Genomic DNA, 27,760 nt, shown 5'->3' on the forward strand with positions numbered 1-27,760 from the left:
TAATTTTAAGCTAAGAAACTTATGCAAATCATTGCTTATATATACATCCCATTGTATTTACTTTTACTCTTTTTGTCAGTCTTAGAATTGATTTAGTTCAAGTAAAAGTCATATAATGAAATATCATGGTAGCAAAATAACAATAAACATTTCCTTGATAAATATGAAATCACCTTGCCATGAATGTACATACTTTTAGAGAAAAGAGTAATATGCATTCAATCATACATGGGTGATGTAAACATTGGAAATTCATGTAGTTGGGGTGCTGATTTGGAAGTAAGCACTCAGAAAATGGCAATTCATCCCTTCCAATAATATATAATAATTGAAGTTTTGATAGATTGAAGTCTGTCTATGACTTAGCACTGTCAGAGATAGAATTTGAACCCAATTTTTCCTGGGTCCAAAGTCAGCAGTTAATCTACTATCAACACGCTTTCATTAAGCCACACTAATTTATCATAAATAGTAGAAATAAGTTTACTAATATGTTTTGAGTACTTAGATTCATTAAGTTCTAGAATCCCTAGTTGTTTTTTTTAAATACAGAGAAGGAAAGAGAAACATAGATGGCTAAAATATATAAATTTTATGTTATATATATACATATAACCATATAAATAATTATGCAAACCTATTTACAGATAAATATAACATATATGTTGTTTCTTTTCACTTCAGTCTTCACTGTAGTCTATGTATTAAGTTATTCATCTCTTGGATCCACACCAACAACTGCTGTATAAGAAATTCCATTTGGTTTCTGCTATATAAATTGGCTATTAAATTGCTGTGACCTCATTAAAGTGTAGAGTTCACACTTCTTTCAAATTCAGAAAAAAAGTTTCTATGATTTACTAAAGCTATTTAGCAAGATCTTATCAAATAATGAGCAACCTAAATATCTAACTAAAACTTGAGTGATTTCTTATCTCACTGAAATCATTACACATAGCATATGGAATCTATTATTATCATACACAACATTTATCTTTTTTTTCCCTCTTATGATTCAGCCTGAGTGTACAAATGAAGGAAACTGTTGGATTTTACATAGCTGGTTGAATCAATGTGTCCTATAATTTTGTATATAGTCTTCAGATAATTTCTAAAGTAATTTTCTTAATGCATGCAAATTTAATTATGTCAGTCTTTCTTTGAAATCATCAATGGCTCCCCATTGCCCATGGGGTAAATACAAATTCAGCCTGAGACTTAAGATCGTTCATGATTTGACTACAGCTTATTTTTGTAGACATATTTCAAAATGTTCCTCTCAACATATCTTGTCCAAAATAAATTACTAGCTGTTCTATAATATCATCTTGCCCCATTCTTCTGTATCAATCCCCATTTCTATCTGTTAAAATCTGTCTCTTCCTTCAAGCTCCTGCTTATACTTTATCTCCTAGCAACTTCCTCCAAGTTTCCCTGGTAAAAGGTGAATGTAAAACATTCTTATAGTCTTTTTTAGACTTCTTTGCCTTTTTCACAATGTACTTTTGCATGATCCTTTCTTGTGTGCCTGACTTATCCTTTACCTAATGGATTGTAAAATCTTATAGGGTAAGAACCATTGTACTTTTGTCATTGTTTTAATCTTTATATCACTAGATCCCAACATTGCTCTTTGAATGTCACAAGAAGGAAACGATAACCCAATAAAACTGATTTAATGAACTATAATCTTTGCTCTAACTCATCTGGTATTTGCTGTTTATACAAGGAAAATAATTTCCTATCATGAAGTTCAAAATGATGTCCCATAGGCAAACTCAATATGAATCTCTTTTACTCTAATTCATTCCCCCACACAGTTGCCAAACTGATTTTTTTTTTTTTTTTTTTTTTTTTTTTTTTTTTTTGCTTTTTTGCTGAGGCAATTGGGGTTAAGTGACTTAGCCAGGAATTGTTAAATGTCTGAGACAGATCTGAACTCAGATCCTCCTGACTTCAGGACTGGTGCTCTATCCACTGAGGCACCTAACTGCCCCCAAACTGATTTTTCTAAAACTCATATCTGATAATGTCACGATTCTACTCAATAAAATCCAGTGGTTTCTATTATATTTAGGAAGAAATATAAACTCTTCTGTTTGGCACTTAACACTTTTAACAATCTGACAACTTCCTACCTTTCCACTTTTTTATACATTATTCATTTCTATACATTCTATATTCTCTGTATTGCCCTACTTGCTACACTCAGACATAATGTTATATCTCCATCTCTAGGACTTTTTAAGGGTTATTCCCCATGTCTAGAAAGTTCACTTTCCCCTCATCTCTAAATCTTAAAATCCCTTCAAGATTCAACTCAAACACTTCTGAAGACAATCCTCTCCTCATCTACACTCCTATTTCCTTCACTATCTATCCTACCCAGCAGGTGTTAAAACTGCCTCTTACACACGCACACACACACACACACACACACACACACACACACATGCAGACACACACATACACACACGCATGTGGGTGCAAATAAATTCCAGTGACTTTACATTGCCTATAGGATGAAATATAAATTATTGTCTGACATTTAAATCTCTTCCCAATCAGAAGAAGAAAACAAAGCTATATGTAATTATATGGAAAAAATGCTCTAAATCACTATTAATTTTTGATGTTCAGTAATATCTACCTCTTTATGGCTCCTTTTTTTAAATAACTTTTTAATTGATAGAACTCATGCCAGGGTAATTTTTTACAGCATTATCCCTTGCATTCACTTCTGTTCCGATTTTCCCCCTCCCTCCCTCCCTCCACTCCCTCTCCCAGATGGCAAGCAGTCCTTTACATGTTGAATAGGTTACAGTATATCCTAGATACAATATACGTGTGCAGAACTGAACAGTTTTCTTGTTGCACAGGGAGAATTGAATTCAGAAGGTATAAATAATCCGGGAAGAAAAACAAAATGCAAGCAGTTTATACTCATCTCCCAGTGTTCTTTCTTTGGGTGTAGCTGCTTCTGCCCATTTTTGATCAATTGAAACTGAATTAGCTCTCTTTATCGAAGAGATCCACTTCCATCAGAATACCTCCTCAAACAGTATCATTGTTGAGGTATATAATGATCTCCTGGTTCTGCTTATTTCACTTAGCATCAGTTCATGTAAGTCTCGCCAGTCCTCTCTGTATTCATCCTGCTGGTCATTCCTTACAGAACAATAATATTTCATAACGTTCATATACCACGATTTACTCAACCATTCTCCAATTGATGGGCATCCATTCATTTTCTAGCTTCTAGCCACTACACACAGGGCTGCCACAAACATTTTGGCACATACAGGTCCTTTTCCCTTCTTTAGTATCTCTTTGGGGTATAAGCCCAGTAGAAACACTGCTGAATCAAAGGGTATGCACAGTTTGATAACTTTTTGAGCATAGTTCCAAATCGCTCTCCAGAATGGCTGGATGTGTTCACAATTCCACCAACAATGTATCAATGTCCTTGTTTTCCCACATCCCTTCCAACATTCCACATTATCTTTCCCTGTTACTCTAGCCAATCTGACAGGTATGTAGTGGTATCTCAGAGTTGTCTTAATTTGCATTTCTCTGATTAATAATGATTTGGAGCATATTTTCATATGTCTATAAATAGTTTCAATTTCTTCATCTGAGAATTGTCTGTTCATATCCTTTGACTATTTATCAATTGGAGAATGGTTTGATTTCTTATAAATTAGAGGCAATTCTCTATATATTTTGGAAATGAGGCCTTTATCAGAACATTTGATTGTAAAAATGTTTTCCCAGTTTATTGTTTCCCTTCTAATCTTGTCTGCATTTGTTTTGTTTGTACAAAAACTTTTCAATTGGATATAATCAAAATTTTCTATTTTGTGGTCAATAGTGATCTCTAGTTCTTCTTTGGTCATGAATTCCTTCTTCTTCCACAGGTCTGAGAAGTAAACTCTCCTATGCTCTTCCAATTTATTTATAACCTCATTCTTTATACCTAGGTCATGAACCCATTTTGACCTTATCTTGGTGTACGGTGTTAAGTGTGGGTCGATGCCTAGTTTCTGTTTATGGCTCCTTTCAAGATTTTCTTGGCAAAGATACTTGAGTGGTTTGCCATTTCCTTCTCCAGATCATTTACAGATAAGGAAATTGAAGAAAATAGGATTAACTGATTTGTCTAGGGTCACACAGCTAGTAAATGTCTTAAAGCAAATTTGAAGTAGAATGTTCCTGATTCCATGCCCTGTTCTTTATCCACTATACCATCCGCTATTATTAGATTAGAGAAAGGCAAATTTAAAAAATTCTGAGGTACACTACCTCAAACCTATCACATTAGCTAATATGATAGTAAAGGAAAATGACAAATGTTGGAAGGGATGTGGGAAAAATGCATTATTGATAGAGTTGTGAATTGATGTGACCATTCTCAAGAGCAAATTGGAACTATGCCTAAAGAGCTATAAAACTGCACATATCCTTTAACTCTACAATAACATTACTATATCTGTACCTGAAAGGGATCAAAGGAAAAGGATCTATGTGTATAAACATATTTATAGCAGCTCTTTTTGTAGTGACAAAGAATTAGAAATTGATGGAATACCCATCTTTTGGGAATGAGTGAACAAATTATGGTATATAATTGTGATGGAATACTATTATGTATTAAAAATGACACAAAGGATGCTTTCAGAAAAACCTGGAAAGAGTAATATGAACTGATGCAAAATGAAATGAGCAGAACAAGAAGACTATTGTGTGAGCAAGTTACTTAATATCCATGGGCTTCTATTTCCTCACATATAAAAAGAGGCCTTTGTGAACCTTTCTAAAGCCATAGTAATGATGATTATTATCATTATTGTTTGAATCTTACTTGAAGGTAGTCCAACATACTTGAAAAAAAGAAATAGGAGGAAGGGAGAAGAGACTTTTTCCATTGTGAGTTACTAGAGTTTTCAATTCTTTTAACTGGATAATCAGAGTCTATTACAAATATCCTATAATAGTATGCTTTTAGAAATAAATATGACCTAATTACCATTCTTAAATGATAATTTTTATAAAAGTAGTGTTCAAGCACAAATCTATGAAGACATAATGAAGTAAATTCTTATTTTGTTTTCAGCCTAATTAGGATTTAGGGAAAAAGTCAAATTTGTGGCTATTTCTCCAGTTTTCATTAAAACATCCTATAAATCACGTAAATTTAATATGCTTTCATTAAAGTGTCATTGCTTTCAGCTGTAATAAAAAACTGAATATAAAATAGATTTAGTAACTAATTCCCAAATTGTCAAAGATAATGCCTCAGAAAATCCAATACCTTTATCTTTCATATCTCTTATATCCTATGAGCTTAAAATTCAGTACTTAAGTTTATTTAGGAAAAAAAGATACTTTAAGTTCTTCATGAAAACATGATCTGATTAAGCAATCTCAATTTCCTTCTTTGAATTATATTTCAGGATTCTATGATTTATGTGTACCTGTTAAGAAAAAAGTTTGTACTTAGAAACTTTTGTGGATCTCTAATTAATTGATCCAGTTTGTTAACCTGGAAATGATTCAGATATTGAAATATTCATTGAGTGAATGAATGAATGGATTCATGATCCATTATTAGAAAAAACTTATAGAATAAGGCATGAAGAAAACAGTTCTTCACAATTTTTAAAATAATTGAAAAGTAAATTAAAATGAGAGAGATTAAATTATATGACTCCTTTACAATAATATGATGAATTCCTATTTTCACAACTAAGATTCCCTCACACCTATATTCTATCCCTCTTTTGGTAATGTAATATGGAAGGGGTACACCAAAACAAATAGTAATGGAAATTATTATCTTTTCTCTTGTATAAGGAAAGAAAATGCCATAAGATCATTAAGTATAATACATTATTATTCTTTTCAGGTCATTTTTTCTCACTGCTAATGTTCTTTTGAAAATGTCATCATAAAACATGAGCAAGACTGAGTTATTTGTCATAGTATCAAGTTGACTTTTTTGTGAACTTTATTTTCTAAAATCTTTTGTATCATAACATAGAAGAGAAAGATGTTTTAAATAAGTATAACTAGGAATCATTTACAAGTTTCCAAATGATAACACAATATGTATTTGTCTTCAGAGACACCAAAATTTTAATTTCATATTTTTATTTTTCTTTACTGATGAAAATAAATGCTAAACTAATAATCAGACCTCAACCAGTTAAAATGACAGACAGAATAAAACAAAAAACAAAGATAATCATGTGGGCTGTTCTGCTTCTAACTATTGCCAAAGAAAATGATCACAAATAAGGTAGAAAGATGTTTTTGTTTCAGAATTTATCGGAGTATTATTCCCCATTTGTCTAAATAAAATCAATCTCAGAAGTTAGAAGAAAAATTCTAATCTAAAATGCATATAAATAGTAAGTGGATAAACAACCAGAAGACCATTTCTTTCCATTGAACTTTACATAATTCAGACATCAACTAGTTCATTTTACAAATGAAGAGCTATTAAATGGCATACCTAAGGTCACATAGAAAAAAAACTGTGGAGCAAGGAGTCAAAAGTAGTTCTTCTGACTCCAAATCTAAAGCTTCCCCCTCTTAAATCATATTGTTCTTTCAAGTTACAAATATCATTTGTAAAACCTATTCTCATTTAAGTAAATAGACAAAAAGCATATCTAACATAATGTCCATGTTTTAATATAGTGTTATGATACAGAATACTAAAATTTATTACTGTATCTCAAATGACTGTATGATAATTATTAAATATAGCCTCTGCTTTATGAATTGATAAACATTTGTGTAGATTTAACTAGTAAGCAAAAGTCTTAATTCTTTCACAATTACGGATAAGCAGCCCCTAATAGAATGAAAATTACCAAAATCTAAAAATCTATCCAGCATAGACAGGATTTGGTCCTTTGTGATTTTGTTATTGTGTTTAAGGAAGCTTAGAAAATGCAACCAGTTTAAAGATGTTTACTTTGATGGCTAATTGAACTGCTATTGGCTAAAAGTTTCTGGTACAACCTTGCTTGATATACACATTAGCACATTACATTTGGCAAGTTCTATATTTACTTTTCAGATATGTATTTAAGTTATCTTAAGTTTAGAAAACTGGAAGTTTCATTCTTGTTAACTACTAGAATCTTGAGGAGTCTTACAAGTCTTAAATTCACAGGAAATAAATAAAAGATACCAAATAGGATCAGAGATAAATAGATAGAAAAGACTTCAGGAGGCATCTATTACAAATTTCTTTCCCTTTTCGCCTTTCCCATTTTAAAAATGAAGAAAAGGAAGCCCAGAAGGGTTAAATAAATAAATTCAGAAAGACTATGCTTAGTTTAATAAAGTAATTTATTACATATTGCCCACTACAAAATGTATTTTTATGATAATGCTTGAAATAAAAGAATCATCATCATTTAAATGCCTTCAATGTTCAAGACATTGTGCTAAGTGCCAGGAATACAAAGAAAGTCCCCTCCCCCACCAAAAAAATCCTTGCTCTCAGAGATCAAAATTGAATCAAAAAGTCTTCTTGAAACATTTTTTTAGGAAAAATTTAGTCTCTACATTAAGAAATAAATCTTATGCTTTATATGAAATAATTTTTCCCCTTCCAAAATAAATATTTATTGTGATATAGATAAATCTACCATTTGTCTTTGGCAAATGTTCCTGTGACATTGCTAATTCTATGGAAAGTATTATTCTCTCATACTTGTCACACTCAATAATCCCTAAATTTGCTACCAGGACTTAACATTTTTCTTCTTTCTAATAATGCATCTAAAATTAGAGGCAAGCCCATTAGTAAATCAAATTTTTGTTACTGATATAATTCTTTAATTTAGTCCATGTCTATTATTTTGGAATTATAATCATACTCTCCATTAAACTTGTGAACTATTTCCTATATATTTTACAGTTTTTCTTCTCTCCAAACATTAAGGAACTTTCCTGTATTCTCTGTATTCTCTAAAAATTTCAACTTCTACTACTATATTTTACTATCATAAATGGTTTAGTAACTCCACAATTGGAAAAAAATTCAAATGAATTTTCAATGTTAACTAAATTTTATAAAAATATAATGGATCTTAACATGTAGTTATACAATAAGAAAAAATCAAATTCAGTCCACAGGAATTAATAAGAGATATTCGAAAGGGTAACAATACTTTTTATTGTAAGGACTAAAATACTTTGGCTTAATATATGGCCTAGATTATCCTGTGTAAGGAATCCTAATGAGTTGAAAATTCTTAATGAATGTCTGCTATGTCTGACATGTAATTTTTTGCTGAGAACATGAAATTGCTTGCAATTATCTGATGGAATGCCAGGAAGCATAGAAAGGGAAGGCCATCCTCTCTATACATTGATTAATAAGTTTCCTTTATTTCTGACTTGTGCTTACCTTGGAAACCTGTCCAGTTCCCAGAGAACATGCAGTCATCCTAAAGGAATGAATAAATATTCTCCTTGGTGGATCCCTTGAAATGAAGCACCTTGCACCTGTAAGGCTATTTCATATCAAGAGTCATATATCAGATGAGAATACTTAGCCTTCTTTGCCTTTTTTGTTCTTAGCTTATAAAAAATCTCTTAGTGGAAAAGGTACTTTGAGAATCTCACCCTGGAAGGGCCTCCTTGTCTGGGACCTTTTCCCATTTCAAGACTCTGGATGCTTGTAACTAGGGATTATTTCAGCCAAAAATCCAGGCATTGGTGCTTCCTTGGAGTGGTGCTAATATATGCTGTATGTTGTTTGTTTGTTATATTGTCTTTATTGTTATGGTTACCACTATGTTTGCTAATTGTGTATTATTTTTATGCTATAAGTTTTCTCTGTCTTGTTTAAATCAAGGTTCTGACCAGTAATAAACTTAGACCCACCCTCTTTAAATCTGTGCTTATTGAATGCAAATTCCAAATCTAAATTAACCTTATATCCTGCAATAAAATTAATACTAAATGAATGTAATTCTATTCTCTAAATTTTTAGTGCTATGTTCTTCAAGGATCTTGGGGGAGGCTATGGAAGGAAAGTACATTGCAGGAGTCCTAAACAGTCTGACCAAGAGCACAGTCTGATGATTGTCCTCTTGATTAATCCTCTGCAGACTCTCAACATACTTTGAATATGGAAAATACACAACTATAGCTCACTATCTGGCTGGAGCTGCTGTGGAAAGTTGCTAGTCCTCATCTCATCAGCCATCTGAAAGACTCCACAGCTTAAGAGATCTAGGCTCATCCCTTATCCACAGTCCCTACCTTTCTACATAACTACAAATCTTAAGCCACACCTAAGGAGTAAATTCTGATCCTTTAAAGTGATAAACTTGCAGAATATTTCCTGATCCACAGTTTTTTATCTAATTTCTCATATATGGGATGAATCCATAATTTTGGACTAGAAAAAATGATATACTGTGGTTTCTTTATAGATTTTCGACCAATACTCTGGTGTTCTTTCCTCATTGCTTTTGACATAGTTGTAGAAAAGAGCTGGCTATCCTTCTTCCTCTTATCTCTTTACATCTTAACTGCACAATGCCTTGCATGTATCATGTATTTAATAAGTGCATGCTGAATCGAACTGAAATGGAAAGCAGAATGCATCCATGTAACTAACATAGGTTGTGAGGTATACATAGGTGACCACATAGAACCTTAATAGGACTAACTTAAGATACAATTTGTGACAGAGAACCTGTCAAGTGTCATCAATATTAATGAATGCTAACCAATTTTACTGAATAATTTAGTAAATAACATTTGTAAATATATATTCATTATGGCAATGAATAATACAGTCAGAATGAATCTAGAATTTTCTCCATTGATTTGGAAGTTCTAAGAGAACCAGATGGTGTTTTCATTTCTTCTTTCAGTTAAAAGAGATGACTCTGGAAGAGAAAGAAGTCTTTGGGGAATGAACATCTGTCTATATAAATAATGTCAAAGATTAGGATTTGTCTTTCTGAACCATCAATTATGGTAACAGAATGATATATTTCTAGTAAATGAATCATACATATAAGGAGACAATGGAAAAATCTGCTTTATAGAAGATTCAGATATTAGATCCAAAGGATTTTAAATAAAATTTGAGGAGAGGGAAAGTACCTAAATAATATGGTAAAACAGTTCTATGAATAGCTGTAGGTATAATATTTATAAATGAAATAGAAAGTCATGACTGACTAGAATATGGCAATAAAATTATGTTTCCACAAGAAAAAGATTTAATAACAACTATCAGATTTCCAAGAAAGGATATGTTTATTTATAAATCTACTAACTGACAACAAAAGCAAAATTGAGAATAGTTAGCTTTTATAAATAGTTGTACAATCATCAGTCCAAAAAGTGTTGATTAATGAATTAACATTTGACTAGAATGAAGAAGAGTGAGAAGTTACATCCTTGAAACTGTTCAAGCCACTCCCTAAATATTTAGGAGAAGAATAGTGTTATTACCAGAAATAGTAAAGACAAAAGAAAGAACTTATTTGGTAGAGTGGATATTTCATCTTACTAACTTTAATAAGTCTTTATGAATACTCTCTACATGTTTATGGCTTTTCCTGAAATGGAATTTAGTTATCAATGACATTAGTTACATGCTAAATGAAGTGAATGTCACACCTTTTCTTGGAAAAAAGAATAAAGGGGTTTTTATATAAATACATAATTTCATGGTTTTTTGATTCATGGTTTTTTGTAGTTGTCTCTTCAGTAATAGAATGTTTGCCATCATTATGTTGATCTACTCCTAATACACTAATTCAATCCCTTGAAATTTCTTTCAAATTTGCATAGCCTCCTTAATGATATGTAAATTTCCTGCCAGATTAAATCAAAACTAGTAGATTATAAAGCAACATTGTGCTGGTTACATGTCTATAAAACCATGTTTTTGTCTTTGTCTGGATTTGACCTCCAATTGTTGTTGGTTTTTTTCATTCATCCTTCCTCTTTCTCACATACTTATTGTCCTTCAAATGTTCTCTATGTAGGGAATGATTTTATTATTTTAAAAATTGGAGAAATATAAAAAAGGGATCAGAATTGCTAAAGGTTGGTTTTTCATTTTTATTTTCTTTTTAATGGGTGAGAGGTAAAGAAAAATAGTAACTAGGAGAAAGAAATGGTTTAATATTTTTCTTTAACAGGAGAAACTACACAGAGTCAAGTAAAGAATTATGAAACTCTAGGTCAAAGATATATGTTAACACTGAAGGGAATGAGAGAGATAAGAAGGCAAGATAAAGAAGGAAAGAAAGGTAACACTAACAGAGATATTGACGCTTTTAAAGCTGCAGATTGACTACAGCTTTTATAGACCATCAATCCTATAAAAATTAATAAATCACTAGCAGAAGCCATTTAGTATAGGAGATTTCTAACAAAAAAAACCTAAATTTAAGCCATTTTTCTTTCACTGTAAAAAACAGCCAGGTGGTTCAGTGGATAAAGTTCTGTAAGCCTGGAGTCAGGAATACTTAAGTTCAAACAGACCTTATACATAACACTCAATAGTATATGACTGTGTTGTGACCTTGAGGAGGGCACTTAGCCATTTTTGCCTCGGTTTCCTCACATTTAAAATGAGTTGGAAAAGGAAATGGGAAACAATTTCAGTATCTTAGCCAAAACAAACAAACAAACAAACAAACCAAATGGGATCACAAAGAATGGAACATTAATTGAAACAACTAAATAGTAATACCCACTAGTATCAAGCTGTGTGACTTGAATGAATCATTTGACTTCACTTGAGATAGGAGTTTTCTTATCTATAAAGTGAAGAAATGATCTCTAAAAATGATCTCTTAAGTTCTCTTATGTCTCTAACAATTTATGAAACATAGCAGTGACATGGAAATTCTGGATTTGGAATCCAAATAGCAGGGTTCAAATACTGGCTTTGTTATCTATTCTTTTAATACCTATATATATATATATATATATATATATATATATATATATATAATCATGGCTATGGAATTTGGAGTTGAGGAAATAAATAATAAGTTAGTTTGATTGTGGGAAGGGGGCAATATGATATGTCTGAAGAGATAGGTTAGAAATAGATGGGAAGGGACTTTAAATGACACTTAGAGGCGTTCATAGTTTACTATAGATTCAAAAGGGAAGCAAATGCAATTTTTAATAAGGAAGTGGCAAGATAGACCATACCTTTTAAAGATTATTTTTGTAGCTGTGTACAGAATGAATTGAAGAATATAGATTTAGAGACAGAAAGCATTGTAGAGGCTATCTAATAAAGTGTGATTGGAAGCAAAGAGAAAAATTAGGAGTCTTTTAAAATGGTCTAACAGGATGACCTAGAAAAAATAACAACAAAGTTCATATGGAAAAACAAAAGGTCAAGAATTTCAAGGGAATTAATAAAAAACAAAATCAAATGAAGGTGGCCTAGCTGTACCAGATCTAAAATTATATTGTAAAGCAGCAATTACTAAAACTATCTGGTATTGGCTAAGAAATAGACTAGTTGATCAATGGAATAGGTTAGGTTCAAAGGACAAAACAGACAATAATTTTAATAATCTAGTGTTTTACAAACCCAAAGACCCCAGTTTTGGGGATAAGAATGCAGTATTTGATAAAAATTGCTGGGAAAATTGGAAATTAGTATGGCAGAAACTAGGCATTGTCCCACACTTAACAGCGTACACCAAGATAAGGTCAAAATGGGTTCGTGACCTAGGCATTAAGTGACCAAGAAGTTAAGCTAAGTAAGTATCTGAGGTACAATTTAAGCTTGTCTTCCTGTCTCCTGAGTGAATATACTGACCCACTTGAGAACAATATACCACCACCTCAGTTTCCTCACCTGTAAAACTGACCTGATAAAACTGTCTACCTTTTAGAGTTGCTGTGAAGAAAGTCTTTTATAAGCCTCAAAATACTGTATGAATGTGATCTGCATTATTACTATTATTATTTGCATGACAGACTGTGCAGTAGGGTGAAGAGATCTGTTCATTCCATTTCTTTAATTCTAGGTGTGAATCACTGAACAATGCAGGGTGACATAATGCATATGTCTCCCAAGAAATTGCTTAGATTTCTTTTTATTTTTTCTCATTAGCTTCATTATTCTCATTAGATTATCCTTTTTAGATTAAACTCTGAAAAGGGCATGTTCTTGTTTTTTATCTTTATCTCTCTAATGCCTTGAATACTGTAACAACTTAATAAATGTTTATGGCCTTTAATTGTATTACCATCACCAAAAAAGAACTTATTAAGCCCCTACATCATTTTGTATAGCAAAGAATGAACAATGTGAATTGTGACTTATCTGTTCAGAAAAGGTAAAAGTAAATAAGAAATCTTTATAAATACATTAAATCTGTAGAAGATCTATTTCAAGTATTGGTTCCGCAGCATGCATATCTGTATAAAGTAAGCAAACCTCAGCTTCAAATGAGCTTCCTTTTCTCTTCTGCAAAATGGTGTTCATAATATACTTACTGTAAATTCCTGTGTTGCTCTGAAGATCAAAACTGTTAATGTCCCAAAAGTCCTCATTGATTGCAAAATGTAAACTCGTCTCATGCTTATTCCATTTCACTTTTTCATGGTGTATGTTTTCAGGTGGCCTTAAACCATAGGCAGTAGTAGTTTGAGCCATTTGAAACATAAGCTATAGGGTACAAGACCCAAATGTGATACTGGAGTGATTGAGATAAAAGGTAACAAATAGTTTTATTTGAGTGAATTGAAGATGTAGCACTGGGGAATAGGAAAAGTTATTTGTGGTAGTTGAAATAAATTTCTATTCAGCTCCTTTGGATTACTATAACTCTTTTCTCTGAACTCCTATTTTCAATAAAGTATAAGTGTATTTTCCTTTTGTACCATCCACTCAAGTAGACACATCATTTATAGCCTTATTTCCTTTGATAAAATGGATCTCATCTCTCTCTCTCAAAACTAAGTTTAAAAAAAAATTCCTTTTTATATTTATTTATTTTACCTTTTGAAATCTACAATCTTAATTTCCTGGAGCTTCAATGACTTGTTCATAATCACATAGCTACAATATGCCAGAAACAAGACATGAGCATAGGTGTTCTGTGTAGTGTGGAGGCAGTTGGATGGTGGAATAGTGAGAAAAATGACACAGATCCAGGAATACCAGAGTTCAAATCCATCCTTAGATATTTACTAATACGAGTCACTTAATCTGCCTGCTTCAGTTTCCTTATGTGTAAAATAACTATAATTATCACATATATTTCCCAGGGGCTGTTGTGAGAATATAGTTAGATAATATTTGCAGATTGTGTAAGCACTATATGTCTGCCAACTATTCTGTACTAAAAGACTGAGTGATTCAGTCCTCTTTCTACTATTTTACTATCACTACTCTCTACTGAACTCCATAAGACAAAAGTTTTGTACCTATTTGAAAAACTACTTATATTTTAAATGTCTGTTTTAGCTTTCTGAGAATGAAGACTTAGAAGTGGACCTTGATTTACTTTCAACTAGTTCTAAAATAAAATAACTCAGAAGTGTAGCGGATTTCCTAGGGTGTGGAATTTTAAATGAGGATAGCATTAAACTACTGGTAATGCTTCTGATCCTTTAAATGAATTAACACTTATTCTCCAAGGATTTCAAACATGAATATATGTGATGGTAAGTATCATTATCTCCATTTAGACACAGTGACTCTTCATGTCAAGGCAGGAGCAGGGAACAGATTTTTCCATTTGCTGTAAATATATCAGCGTGCATTTCCAAGAGTACTATATTTAGAATAGGAGTGCACCACCTAGAATCAGTGTTTGAAAAATTAGTATTCTCTGATGAAATGTAAGTTTAAAATGTCCACAATCCCTGAAATTCAATAACAATTGCACCTGGTGATTAAATTCTTGCTATTGTTAGTTCTGTTTCTTTCTCCCTTTTTAAATTATAGATTAGTATGATTTCTATAATTTTCTTCTTTGATATTTTAACATCTAGGGATTATAGTTTTCATTTATATGTTGACTAAAGATCTTGACAATTCTTCTTACTTAATGCTTATGTATTAGTATTTGTTTATTTACAAATATTTATAATCTATCAAATAGAATATAGATTCTTACGATTTTTATATATGCAAAACAATAACGAACCTAAAAATCATTCTGATTTTCACCTGCCAAATAGAAGAGAGAATGGGACTATATTGGACTGAGATGCTTCAAGTTGTGTTGATTCACTATGCTATAAGAAAACTTATAGGGAATTATTAAGGTCATGAAATTTAGAACTGGAAGAATTAGAAGATATAGAGTTGGTAGATACCTAGAGGAAGGGAAAAAGGGAAAAAAAGAAAAGAAGGGAAAGAGAAATGAATGAATGAACATTTTTGAAACTTTTGTACCAGTTGATCTTCAAAAGAACCCTGGAAGATACATGCTATTGTTATCTACATTTTCAGTTGAGGAAACTGAAATAAGGGATCTGCCCAGAGTCTTATACCTAGCATATCAGGCAGAATTTGAACTGAAGTCTTGCTAATTCCATATCCAGTATTCTATCCACTACACCACTTGGGTTCTTCTAGAAGTCATTGAATTCAAACCCTTTATTTTATATGAGGAAAACAGACTCATATAGATTAATTGCTCAGTACAGGTCATATAGGCAGTTTTCTCAGAACTTGGATTTGAGCTCAAGTTTTGATCTCAAATTTAATGCATTTTCCAGTATACCACCATCCCTAGGTCATCTACTATGGTGTGCAAATTACTTTGGAAAGTAATAATTTTATATGGCTTTTCTTTGTTTATTTTGGCTACTTCCTATGGCATTTTCTGCTTATTGCCATCTCAATCTGTTTAATTTCCTATTTCAGTGTCACCTCTGACTCCCAGTACTTGGGGCAACAACTATAACAATCACCATTTTTATTCAGTCTGTTGCCAAGAGAATTTGGTAAATCTAGTGAAGAAAAAGAAATGTGGTGCCAACAAGAGTGCCAGGGATTATATATCACTGAGCACCTAGATTTTGTTTTTATTTAACCAAATAATTTTTTAATCAATCTTTCCCTTCTACTACAGCTCCTCCTATTGAGTATTATTTTTAAATTCTTCAATACAAATCTACTTGGGATAGGAAAAAAAAAAAGTTCACATATTAGCCATGTTCTAAAATGTATACCTTTCTGAATTAGCAATTCATTTCCTCTCTGTTAGGAGGTAAAATCATGTTTCTCCCTGATTCCTCTGAATTTTCATAGAGATAGTCCTAGTTTCTTCTAAAAATGTCCATTTCAGGATTTCTTAGGACATAGTAATATTTAATTATCGTCATTTATCATGCTTAATTTAGTGATTCCCCTAAAAGAAGACACTGTCTTGAGTTGCATAATGACTTGATTGAATTATTTCTTTCTTTTATTGATGAAATCATGTTAAAAATTTAATTTTCCCATCAGAATTGCTTTAATGGTATTCCATAAGTATTAGCATATTGTCTCATTAGATCTTTTTCTGTAATCAAATTGTATTTTATTTCTAGAGCTTGTTTTTATAGCATTTTAGAACGCTATATATTTTTATTTTTAAGATCATTTGAATTGAATAATAATGTATCACATTATGATTAATAAATTATCAATTCTGTGTTCCTGATTTTCTTTCTTTTTTTGGAGAGTTCTTTATACTCCAATACATGATCCATTTTTATTACAAAGATGCCATGTGCAACTGAGAAATATGTGTGTATATGTGTATATGTTAACTTATGTATGTATGTATAAGTAAATACATATACATTTTATGATATTCCCATCCAATATTTACAAAATATATATCATCTCTAATTTTTTCTGAAGTTCTATTCAGATCTTTAACTTTTTTCTTTTTTGTTAGATTTGTTTGTCTGAAAGGAAAATATTAAGGTACCAATTATTTTAGTTCAATTGCCTATTCTTCCCTTTATATAATTTTTTCCTTAAATATTTAAATTTTATGTTATTAAATACAAATATTAAATATCAATATGAATTCATTATCTATGATATGTTTTAGTGTAATATATATTTCTTGATGATCTTTTTATCTTTTCTCTATTTACTATAGTCTTCTCTAAAATCATGATTCTATCCCTACTTTATTTAACTGAGCAAAAGCAAAATATATATTGATCTAAAATTGATCATTTTAACTCTATGTGAATCTTTGTGTTTTAAGTGTTTTCTTGTAAAAAGCCATGGTCAGATTCTGCCTTATAATCCATTTCACTCTTCCTTTTTTATGGCTGAATTCATCTTATTCATCCACATTAACAATTATGATTTTTAAGTGTGTATTTCTTTCAATCTTATCTTCTTTGAACTTTTTTTCTCTTTTTTCTCTTCCAATTCTCCTCTTTACCAATAAAAAGATTATAATAGAAGAAAATGGATGTGGACACGTTTTTATTTTGTAAGAACATGGTCAGAACATCTTGCTTTGACCAAGGGAAAGTAATTTGAAAATGTTTCTTCACTTTTATTTAGTTCTATGTCAGTCATATGCTGAATTTTGTGCTATACACAAATATTTTATTGTTCTCTTTTTATTTTGTGGCTTAAGGGAATGAATATTAATCTAAGGAAATATTACTTTAGTTATTAAAAAGCTCATTTGTATAACTGATAGAGGTATTACAACAGCTGTTATAGTGAAATCGAGTTTTTCAAAGATCATTCAAACTTACCATTAAACATGATCAGTTAAAGATGATCAAATTCAAAGGAAAGTAAAAGTCGAAAATGAAAAACAAAAATGAAAAAATGAACTAACAAACTGTTTTTACAAAAAATTGTCAAAGAAAATTGAAAAGTTATTATTATAAGTTATTACTTCTATACTGTGTAGCATACTTTTATATATGAAACTGGAAGAAAAAAAGCAAAAAAAAAAAACTGTTTTAAAGAACAATTAATTATTGCTGTAAAAAAAAATTATTGCTGTAAAAAAAAATTATTGCTGAAACCTTGTTTCAGGCAAAATTATATATAGAGTATGAAAGATTAAGGAGAAAGGCAATTATAATAATGGAATTCTTTTTCCTTTTAAGAATATACTGAAAGTATTGTCAGAAGTCCAGGGGATCTAAGTTATTTAAGTTATAAAATATCATCCCAGAAATTAAGTTTTTTTTTTTACTTTCAGTGAACCTAGAAAGCCATATTTAATTTGTTCCATTGAACAATGTAATTATTATTAACTTATTGAAAAATTACACTGGGTGGCAAATCTTCTGTGATTATTTTAAGTTCCTTTCTTATTTTATTGAACGTTAAATTTACTTAAGAAGTCTTAACAACTTTATTCCTCTAATATGATACCAAGCTAGAGCCAGCTTGAACTAGTTTATGAGAATCAGCTGTTAAATTTTCCTTGTGAACATTTACCCTTTAGAAATTGGCAGTGCTACAAATCAGAGCTTGATTTTTTGCTTTGTTGTTTACTTAAGACTTAAGATAAGTGATTAGAAAAATATTATAATGCAGATTAAGTAAAATCTGCATTAAATAATACAGATTAAGAAGATTAAAACTAGGTTGCTTACACATTTTTCCCAGAGATGTAGTTTTTAAACAGTTAGCTGCAGATTACTGACTAATATCTTTGATTTCTGCCATTAATTTCAAGTTTCAATCACTGAAAGGATTTAGAACAGTAGAATTTAAGAGGCAGAAAGGACTTTTATAGTTACTGAATCCAACTTGTACACAAAAGGAATATGTACCATGAGTCACCAGTTGATATACTTGACAACTAAGCTGATTTCATTTTAACAACCCAGGTGATATTCATTACAATAATGTAACGTCATTCAGTATTTTCATGGATTGATTTTTTTTTTCTGGATATATCTTCAATACACTCATTATAGAAGTCAAATAGAACATAAATGAAAACAAGGATGTTCTTTGTAAGGTAAAATGCAACTAATTAATTTTTCATCTCTCTTTAACTAAATAATATTTAATAATTTCCCTAGATGTGACAGGCTTGCGAAGGGAAAAAAAAAGCAAATAGCCTGAAATTTTCATTTTAGGTATCATTACTCCAATTCAAGATGACATTTTCTCCCATGGGAGCTGCAGGTTAATCAGTTTGTATTGTAGTGGTTGTTCTTTGTGGGAAATGCACTGATCTTCAGCTGAAGTTACTTATTGTGCTCTTCTTTACCTTATCCTTCTAGGTCACCGTTTTGGTTCAACAAAGATGTCGAGGGCACAAACGTTCCCTAGCTACACATCAGAGCAGAACGAAGAGCACCAGCAGCCCCTGTCGCTGTCTAGCAGCTATGGATTTAGCTACAGCTCCAGCCTCATCCAATGACACACAGAGAACTACTGTTGACCAGAGAGACAGTCTAGTCTGAAACCTGCCCATAGGGTCAGGGAACCACTTGTACCCTCTGCATCCATGGAAGACCAATTGCAGTGAAAACTGAGCTGTGTCAGTTCTAGTCCTGGTCACAGTTGAAGGTTAAAAACTGGAGCTCTGCTTCCTAGAGTCAGAGGCTAAGTCTTTTATTTATTGAATTTCTTCGGGGATCTATATTTAAAGAAATTGATTTTGAATTGTAAGAAAAGTCATTTAAATAAAAAAAAAACCCTTTTGGTCTGAAGGCAGTAAAAGCCACCACATGGTTGGATAGTGTCTGGACTGGGTTGTGACCTCTCAGTTACACTTAGTTTCAGGCATTTTTCCACCTGTTTTCTTGGCTGAGATTTCTGACCTACAATCCCAATGACAGAACCATAGTTAAAAGTGGTGAATCACTGGAGTCATTTCTGTGTTAGAGGTTTTGATAGGAATATAATCAGTGACCACCACAAACAATATCAAAATTGTCCATATTAATACATCTCATGGCTATTAAGAGAACAAGAAATTTAAAACATCATGTTAACCAGGGCCCTATAACTCTATTCTGTGTGTATATGCGTGTGAGTGTGTGTATGTAGAAATATAGAGGCGGATATAAAGCTATCCATCTATATATAACAAATATATATAAAATGTGTGCTGAGGGTGACAGGATATGCTCACTTAAATTGTTGAAAATGTAATTTGGTGCATTCAAATTAAGATTGTTATGTCAATATCTATTTTTAAATTAGTGCTGTAAAAAGGCTTCTCATTAGCAAAAGTATTTATGTAATCAAGTTTGAACTTATGACGAATGTAAATGCAAAAGTGAGAAAAGGGAATATGTTTGAACAAAATGAAATAATCCAGCTGTCCCACAATCTACATTATCACACACTTTCTGGTTAGTGTTACCCTGGTTTCTCATCCCTGCCCTTCTTGGCTCTCTAAAGTATATAAGAATATTTAACTTCTTGATAATCTACCTGTTTAATCTTCAGTGACAACGCAATTCAAAATGAATTTTTAAGGAAAAATTCATCTAAAAATACATTAGCAAAACCATTTTAGAATCAATAAAAGAACAAAATGAAAATGATTTTTGTCAATATCAAGATATTTAAATTTTCATAAAGACCATGTGCATAAATAAAGAGAATATATTACTTGAGTTCTACTTATATGATCAGATTTTAAGTTATGTTTTAGGCCCTAGAACTTATTATGAATAAAGAGGAGATTGTATTAAGGACCAACTTTTCCCCCAATATCTTGTCTGATTAATATAGTCCAGTGAGAAGAAGGAACTAACCATTATGTTGGAGTAGATTGATAATTTAAGTTTAAAAAATACATTTCCATCAATTTTATGGTGCTTTCAAGCTAAAATGGAAAGTTACCTGAATTAACTGGATAATTATGACTGTGATATATAACAAAGATATAAAAAGAACTACAACAGGTATTTTTAATCCATGTAACATTGGAATGTAAATTTAAATTAATAATTAAGGATCATTTTGATTAGAAAGTAGTTTGCTAGTTGATGGTAAAGTCTTTTACTTCTATCCTAAATATCCTTTTTCATTAACCTGATTGCTGGCAAACAAGACACCTTCAGTGAACAAATACCACATGAAAAGGGCCTGAGTTTGTCTAAATGGGCACCACCCTTTACAATAAACTGTTGATCATCTGTCTCTCATAAAAGTATGAAAGTCTAGTATGGCAGTCCTACTTCCACTGAAGAAACTAATTATTCTCAGCCTTGATGGGAAGATGGGGAGCAGCGGGAAATTCCTTCTCCCTAACCCTGCTGTAGACTTTGCTAAAACAGCAGAGAGGAAATGACTGGTACCAAAAGAAAGAACCTATCCTGAAATCCCGCTTTTCAGGGTTGAAATTGCTTTGCATTACTTTGGCTTATGGCATTTGCCAAGCCTATGCTATAGCAGAACAACTTCCAGCTGAGACCATTTTCGCACAGCTCCTGGTGGAGCCTCATCCAGAGGGACAGAGAGTGTCTCTCCATTGGCTCGCTCAGTTGAGCTGTTGCCTAGAGACCACAAGGTTCCACATGGGACTAATGGGGGAAGGTCCTCAGGGGGTCTAATTCATGTCTCAGCTTTATAAATACGCAGGGTGCACAGACAGTAGCTGGGAGGGTTCAGCTAATCAGCTGTCTGCTCTTAGGTTGGATTATGGGGACCTATAATACCTGCAGTGAAGTTGTTTAGGAAACAATATTTGGATCTGATCCTTAGTTATCAGTGAATAAATTAATAAGATCAGGTCTAATTGGACCAGTTCATTCTGAAAAGAAGTAAAGGAGAGAGACAGAGAGGCAGATAGATTGATTTCCTTACTCAGTTTTTAACTGAAACTTATCAAAATAAGAAGTAATGTTATCAAATCTCTTCTGTTCTGTTTTTGCACACTTATTTTGGCATACCTTTGCGTATACACACTTGGTGCAACTGTAGCTGAAATAAAACTGCAAAGTGAACAGATAGGAGAATTTATTTTAACATAATATTCTATTCACTAAGTAATGTGTGTTGTAATAAAAATGACAAGCAGATAAGTTTCTTAATCACATAGGACTTCATAAAATGAATTCAACTTGGGTCAGCTAAAATAAACCAGTCGAGGTTTTGCTGAAGATGTCCCTGCCATTTACAGACCATTTTCCCTCCCTTTGAAGACTGAATTATTCCCCCAATTTGCATATAAAATTGTCAAAGGTAGGAAGGGTGAGAATGGACCAAAGATACCTTCAGGTTCTTTATTCAAATGGATGGAGGAAATATTGTGAATGGGTATCGGTAAATTAAAATAGCCATAGTTTCACTTCAAAGTTAATGAAAAGAAGGGAAGGCTGAATGAATCTATTACAGAAAATGTCAGATTTTCTGAGACTCAAATACATGTGGTTTTTCAAAGATTTTTTTTTCTTTTCAGATTTTTTTTCTCCTGCTAATGCTATAATATGTATAGAATTAATAGCATGTGTAGATGCTATATTTAAAATAAAGGAAATACAAAATAGCATTGATCAAATACCCATTATCTTGATGGGATAAAAAAAGAAAGTACAATTTTATCATTTATTATTTATTTAGACACTCAGAAAAAAATTTGTAGTGCAAGTTTCAGTTATTTTTGATTCAGTTTTGGCCACAGACACAATTTCTTTTTACTGTATTAAAATCTATAACTACTTATATAGTAAGATGTTGGTAGAGTATGTGTAGAATAAAGTGGCATTTAGTAAACTGAGCATCAACTCTTCAGTGGAAACTAGATGATCTTTGCAACATGCCATTCAAATGATTTTTTTTTAATTTCATTGTATCATTTTTAATTGTAAAGGTCTACACTTGGTATCCCATATAGAAAAAGAGTAGCCTGATGAAGAAATAAATTTGTTGCTTTCTTTCTAAGCCAGTTTACTGTGCATAGTATCTTTATGGTATATATTAAAGATATTTTCAAATAAGCTGGATTTTGTGCCATTGCCTTTACCCAACATTTCAAAAATCTTTTAAAAATGATTTCTTTACCACAAAAATATTCTGACAATCTCTTTAAATGAGCATAATGAAAAATAAGCTAAAAAGAGTGATCAAGTAACAAACTACAAATCTGGTTTTGAAGGTTAAAAGAAAGAGGAAATACTGGGGCTTGAATGGGATTGAGATTTAGTGTTTGTGTGTGTGTGTGTGTGTGTGTGTGTGTGTGTGTGTGTATACACACACACACACACACACACACACACACACACACACATATATATATACACATATAAATATATATGTGTAATTTTTAGGTACCGAAAAATACCCAAAATGAAAGCAGTATATATTTAAACAACTTTATCAAGATGGCCATGCCAAATGTTTTTCTGGATAAATAAATTTTTAAAAAGCATAGTACTAGCTCTCCATTGTCTTGGGAAAATGCAAAGGAGGGTTGTTTGTATTAGACCAAGCAAAGATTTGTTGTTCTTTCAATTTCTAGCAATGACTTAACAGGAAGAATTTGTAACAAAATGGTCTTGCAGCAGATAATTAGGAGAAAGAGAATTCAGACCTGTATATGTTATTCATCATTCTGCAGATGTAATGTCATTTGAGGGTTATTTGGGGGGCTAAATTTCTGAACAGAAGCATCAGCAGATTCATTTACACATTCTCTGCAGATATAAATAAGAAGTTATAGGCAAGGTTAAATTTCTATTCCCCTCTTTTCATGGAGCTTCCCAAGCCTCTTTCAAAATTCTATTTTTGGCATTTTTATCATCTTGCCTGAATCTTTTCTACAATTGTTATTATTGATAGATACTCTAAGTATTATAGTGCTTGTGAAAGTGAAGTGGTAGTTTTTTTTTTACATATGTATTTTCCAGTTTGTCATAGAATTTTAGAGATAAAAGGGTTCCAACCTCTTTATTGTATAGATGGGTAAAGTGAAACCTGAAGTGATTAACTGATTTTCTCTAGGTCATATAATTAGTAGTGGCAGAGCTGGGACTAGAATAGATCACCTAGTTCTCAATGCAATATTCTTTCCTTCATTTCGATTGTAATTACATAGCTTCATGTCTTACTTTTTAGGCTTCTATATACTCTTTTTATCCAAGAAGGGAAGAGCATAACCAAATGAATTTTTTCACTCTTTTTCCTATTCCAGCCTTCCTTAAGCTCATCTCTGAACATTTTAATAGAGCGTATTTATTATGATTCTCACTCAAAAATGAATTGCTATCCCCATAGTTTTCTGACATTTTCCCCTAGAGCCAGCTAAAAATTTTGCAGGCACTATTAGTTTTTATAGTATGCTATAGGTGGTTGCTGAGTTCTGTGTTTGAAGTTAGAATTTATTGACCCTAAATGATAATTAATTTAGAGAATTTTAAATTGCTATGCTCTGTATTCCTAGAAATTCATCATGTTATAATTGTGATTACTATTACTATTTAACTATTTCTGCAACACTTTATGTTGTAAATGTTTTGCAATCAGTTACACACCCTTCCTAGGTAAATAAATGATAGTTGTTAATGTTACATAAGTGTAAAATGTGAAAGAGTTTGAATTACAAAGGAAAATAAGATCATTTTTATTTTACTTGAAATTTTCTACTTTTCTGTATCATCAGTTTTATTTTTCTCATGTGCTACAAAAGCTTTTTAAAATATAATTTAAATGCAATTATGTTTGTATATTGCTGGTAAACATGATATTTTAAAGAAAATTTAAGTCTAGATTTTGCTTTTATGACTTCCTGTTTCTTTCCTTTTTGGGGCCCTTGACCTCTCATCAGAATTTAAGGGAGAAATGAGACTAGTTTGAAAGAGAAGAATTTCTCTTTTCTTCTATATGTCTATTTGATGGATAAATTTTCATTTTATATCCTTCTCTGGGCTTGTTTTCATATAAGAGTTGTCAAGAAATTGGCTAAGTTTTTAAGTATGTTTTCTTTTTTTGGCCTATAAATTTCATTTGTAATGAAAAAAACATTTTATGTAATTTTAATAGTTATTATATTCAAGTTCTCATCAAACAGTTCATTGTTTCGAGACATGCAATTCAGTGAGACTTGAAAATAGACCAAATTCATTCCATTTCTTGACAGACTTACATGAATAATATGAGAAACTGTATTCTTTCCAATGCCAGCTGATCTGGACAAATGAAGGCAGAGTATAAATACAATCTAGCTGTTATATTAGTGTGTCACCATTTGGGGGTTTTATTGCTTCCATGATTCAACTAAATTTCCCATAAGTATATTCCCTATTTTAAGAAAGTCTGATATAAAGTACTCATGTAAGATCCCTTAAATTAAAAGACTATCTAGTGTGTTTATGTATTACTTGTTGATCTTTAAAATAAAGATTAGGAGGAATAGAAATATATAGGTAGAATATGAGAATTTTCTTGCCAATTCAAACTTAGTTTGGAAAAAATTATATTTCTGAAATACATATTACAAGTTAATGGGAAAGTAAATTTTTATTTACAAAATTTTGTTTAATACATCCTTTTATGTGTAAATCATAGTAAATATTGTACATGCTTTTAATAATTAAAAATGAAAACATAGCCATATGGTTCAACAAGAAGTTTCAAAACTCAATAAAGGGAATTACATAATCTTCTGGTTATAGCAGTTCTCAACTTAAAGTATTTAACATATATCACTTTGCCAGTAATACCTGGACCTTTAGCTATTGTTCTCTTACAGTAAACTGCACAAACTTATTGACCTGATCAATTTATTCAAGTTTTATCACTCTATAACTCTCTCCTAGAGGGTCTCCCTGTTTACCATACACAGCTTTTCCTAGGGTATCACTTGATTTTGACTCCAGATCCGTCCCACTCTTGAATTATTTCTTTGTAACTCTTTAGCCCTTCACCTCATTCAACTCTCCAGGGAATTTTAAATACAAATTAAATTAGAAGTTATGTACTTGGTTGCCATGTTTACTTATTTAATTGTTTCATAAATGTTTTAGAAAATCCTGTATTGAGTAGTACATAGGTATGCCTTTTATAATTAATTAGACAATTGATTCGATATGTTATTCGAGCTCATTTCTTTAATTGAAATATTTGAAATAGAATAGAAAAGATTCATAATCCCCAAAACAAAAAATGAATATATCTGGCAAGGAAAAAAGTCACAGTGGGGAGATGGAAATAAAATTAGCACATTAATTTTTTTTTATTTTGTTTTGGTTGTGAATTTTTCTCCTAGCCATAAAAAAGATGGCATGTTTAGTTGAAATAAACTAGTTTCTCTTGAATTTGCAGTTTCCACATCTAGCTCTATTCTAAACAAATCTAATAGCATAGGTCCAATGTTTGTTATCTGTTGTTCTAGGAACATTTCAAAAGTTTGAAAAACACAAAAAGAAAAAATACATAAATGTAAAATTTGAATGATGATTTTATGCTTTTAAAAATACAAGCATGGGGAAGATGGACAGAAGAATCTATTTATTCATGACTTTGCATGATTAATACTTTGGATAATGGAATTAATGTTCTTTAATGTATAATTACTTAATGCAATTACCAATGTATAGTAATGCGACTTTGGTTTGCTTTACTTTATGTTATTATGTGAGGAAGTTTCTGTAACTACATAATTAAATAGAATTCTGACAATCATAACTGATAACCTTTAAAATGTCACCCATTACCTCACTTGCTAGCTTGCTATTTTCAAATAAAGGTGAAAATTTGCCCTTTATTAAAGATAAGGTTACAATGAATCTATTATGTATTTCCAGTATTTTCTGTAGCCCCATTTTATCTTGGATCCTTATTATTAGAATGAAGCATATGAATTATAGAGCCTTATATTTTAAAAAGACCATACAGATCATATACTCTAATGCCTTCCAGAAACATGAACCAGCATCCCTGACAAAGTCACCCAGAATTTGTTTGAAGACCTCTTGTGAAAAGAAATTCCTAATTTTGAAAGTACTTTATTGCCTCTTTGAATGATCCTAATTGTTAATAAGTTGTTTCTTATTTTATTATGACTATTATAAATCAGCTGAAATCTGTTACCTTGAAAATTCCACACTCTAAGATCAAGAGTAATAAGTCTGATCTGTATTTCATATAATAATGTTTTGAACATTTGAAGATGGTCATCACTATCTTTTCTTCAGGAAAACATCTCCAATTCTATTAACCAATACATATATGAAATGGAGCCTTCATTTTCAGGTTCCTTCCTCTGCACCCTTTCTAGCTTGTGATTTTTGCACTTATAAATTAAAAAGCACTCAGATATGGTGAGCACAGAGCAGTGTGCAATGGAAACATTACTTCTTTTATTCAGAAAATAATAGCTCTGTTACCAATCCCTGAGATTGCATTAAGCTGTATTACTCTCATGTTACACTGAAAATAAATTTTGAACTTACATCTTGCCAAAAAAAAAAATCCTAGTTATATATCATATCAACTGCCATCTTGACATCAAATGCTTATGCAATTGATTGGGATAGAGCAGAAGCAGGGACTGGATGCAGGATTTTGCATTTGTCCCTGTTACTTTTCTTCCTGCTGCATTTAGCCCATAATTCTAAACTTCAAGGTGGTTTAAAGAAAATCCTGAATTCTGTTTCAAGAAAATAGTTGTCCATCCTCATTTCCTAACACCTACAAATTTTATAAGTATTCTATCACTGCCTTCACTAAAGTGACTGAAAAACCTGCCCCATAGAAAGTGGCTAAGAACAGAGCATTGAAACAAAGCACTAGAAACATCTAGTGGCATTTTATAATTTTAGAGCAAGAAAG

The 27,760-nt window shown here is 31.5% G+C and overlaps 2 protein-coding genes across 2 annotated transcripts in view; one reads left to right on the forward strand and one right to left on the reverse strand.

The window, feature by feature from the left end:
• The window catches only part of DOK6 (docking protein 6), a 725,210-nt gene extending 702,281 nt beyond the window's left edge, over positions 1-22,929 (forward strand). The window contains exon 8 of the mRNA XM_051970535.1: positions 19,255-22,929. Coding sequence (XP_051826495.1) covers positions 19,255-19,394 — 140 coding nt within the window. The 3' untranslated portion in view covers positions 19,395-22,929. The remainder of the gene's footprint in view (positions 1-19,254) is intronic.
• The window catches only part of CD226 (CD226 molecule), a 150,913-nt gene that overhangs the window by 12,701 nt on the left and 110,452 nt on the right, over positions 1-27,760 (reverse strand). The window lies entirely within an intron of this gene.

Source organism: Antechinus flavipes, chromosome 1 (genome assembly GCF_016432865.1).
Source record: "Antechinus flavipes isolate AdamAnt ecotype Samford, QLD, Australia chromosome 1, AdamAnt_v2, whole genome shotgun sequence".
In the NCBI taxonomy this organism is placed as follows: domain Eukaryota; kingdom Metazoa; phylum Chordata; class Mammalia; order Dasyuromorphia; family Dasyuridae; genus Antechinus; species Antechinus flavipes.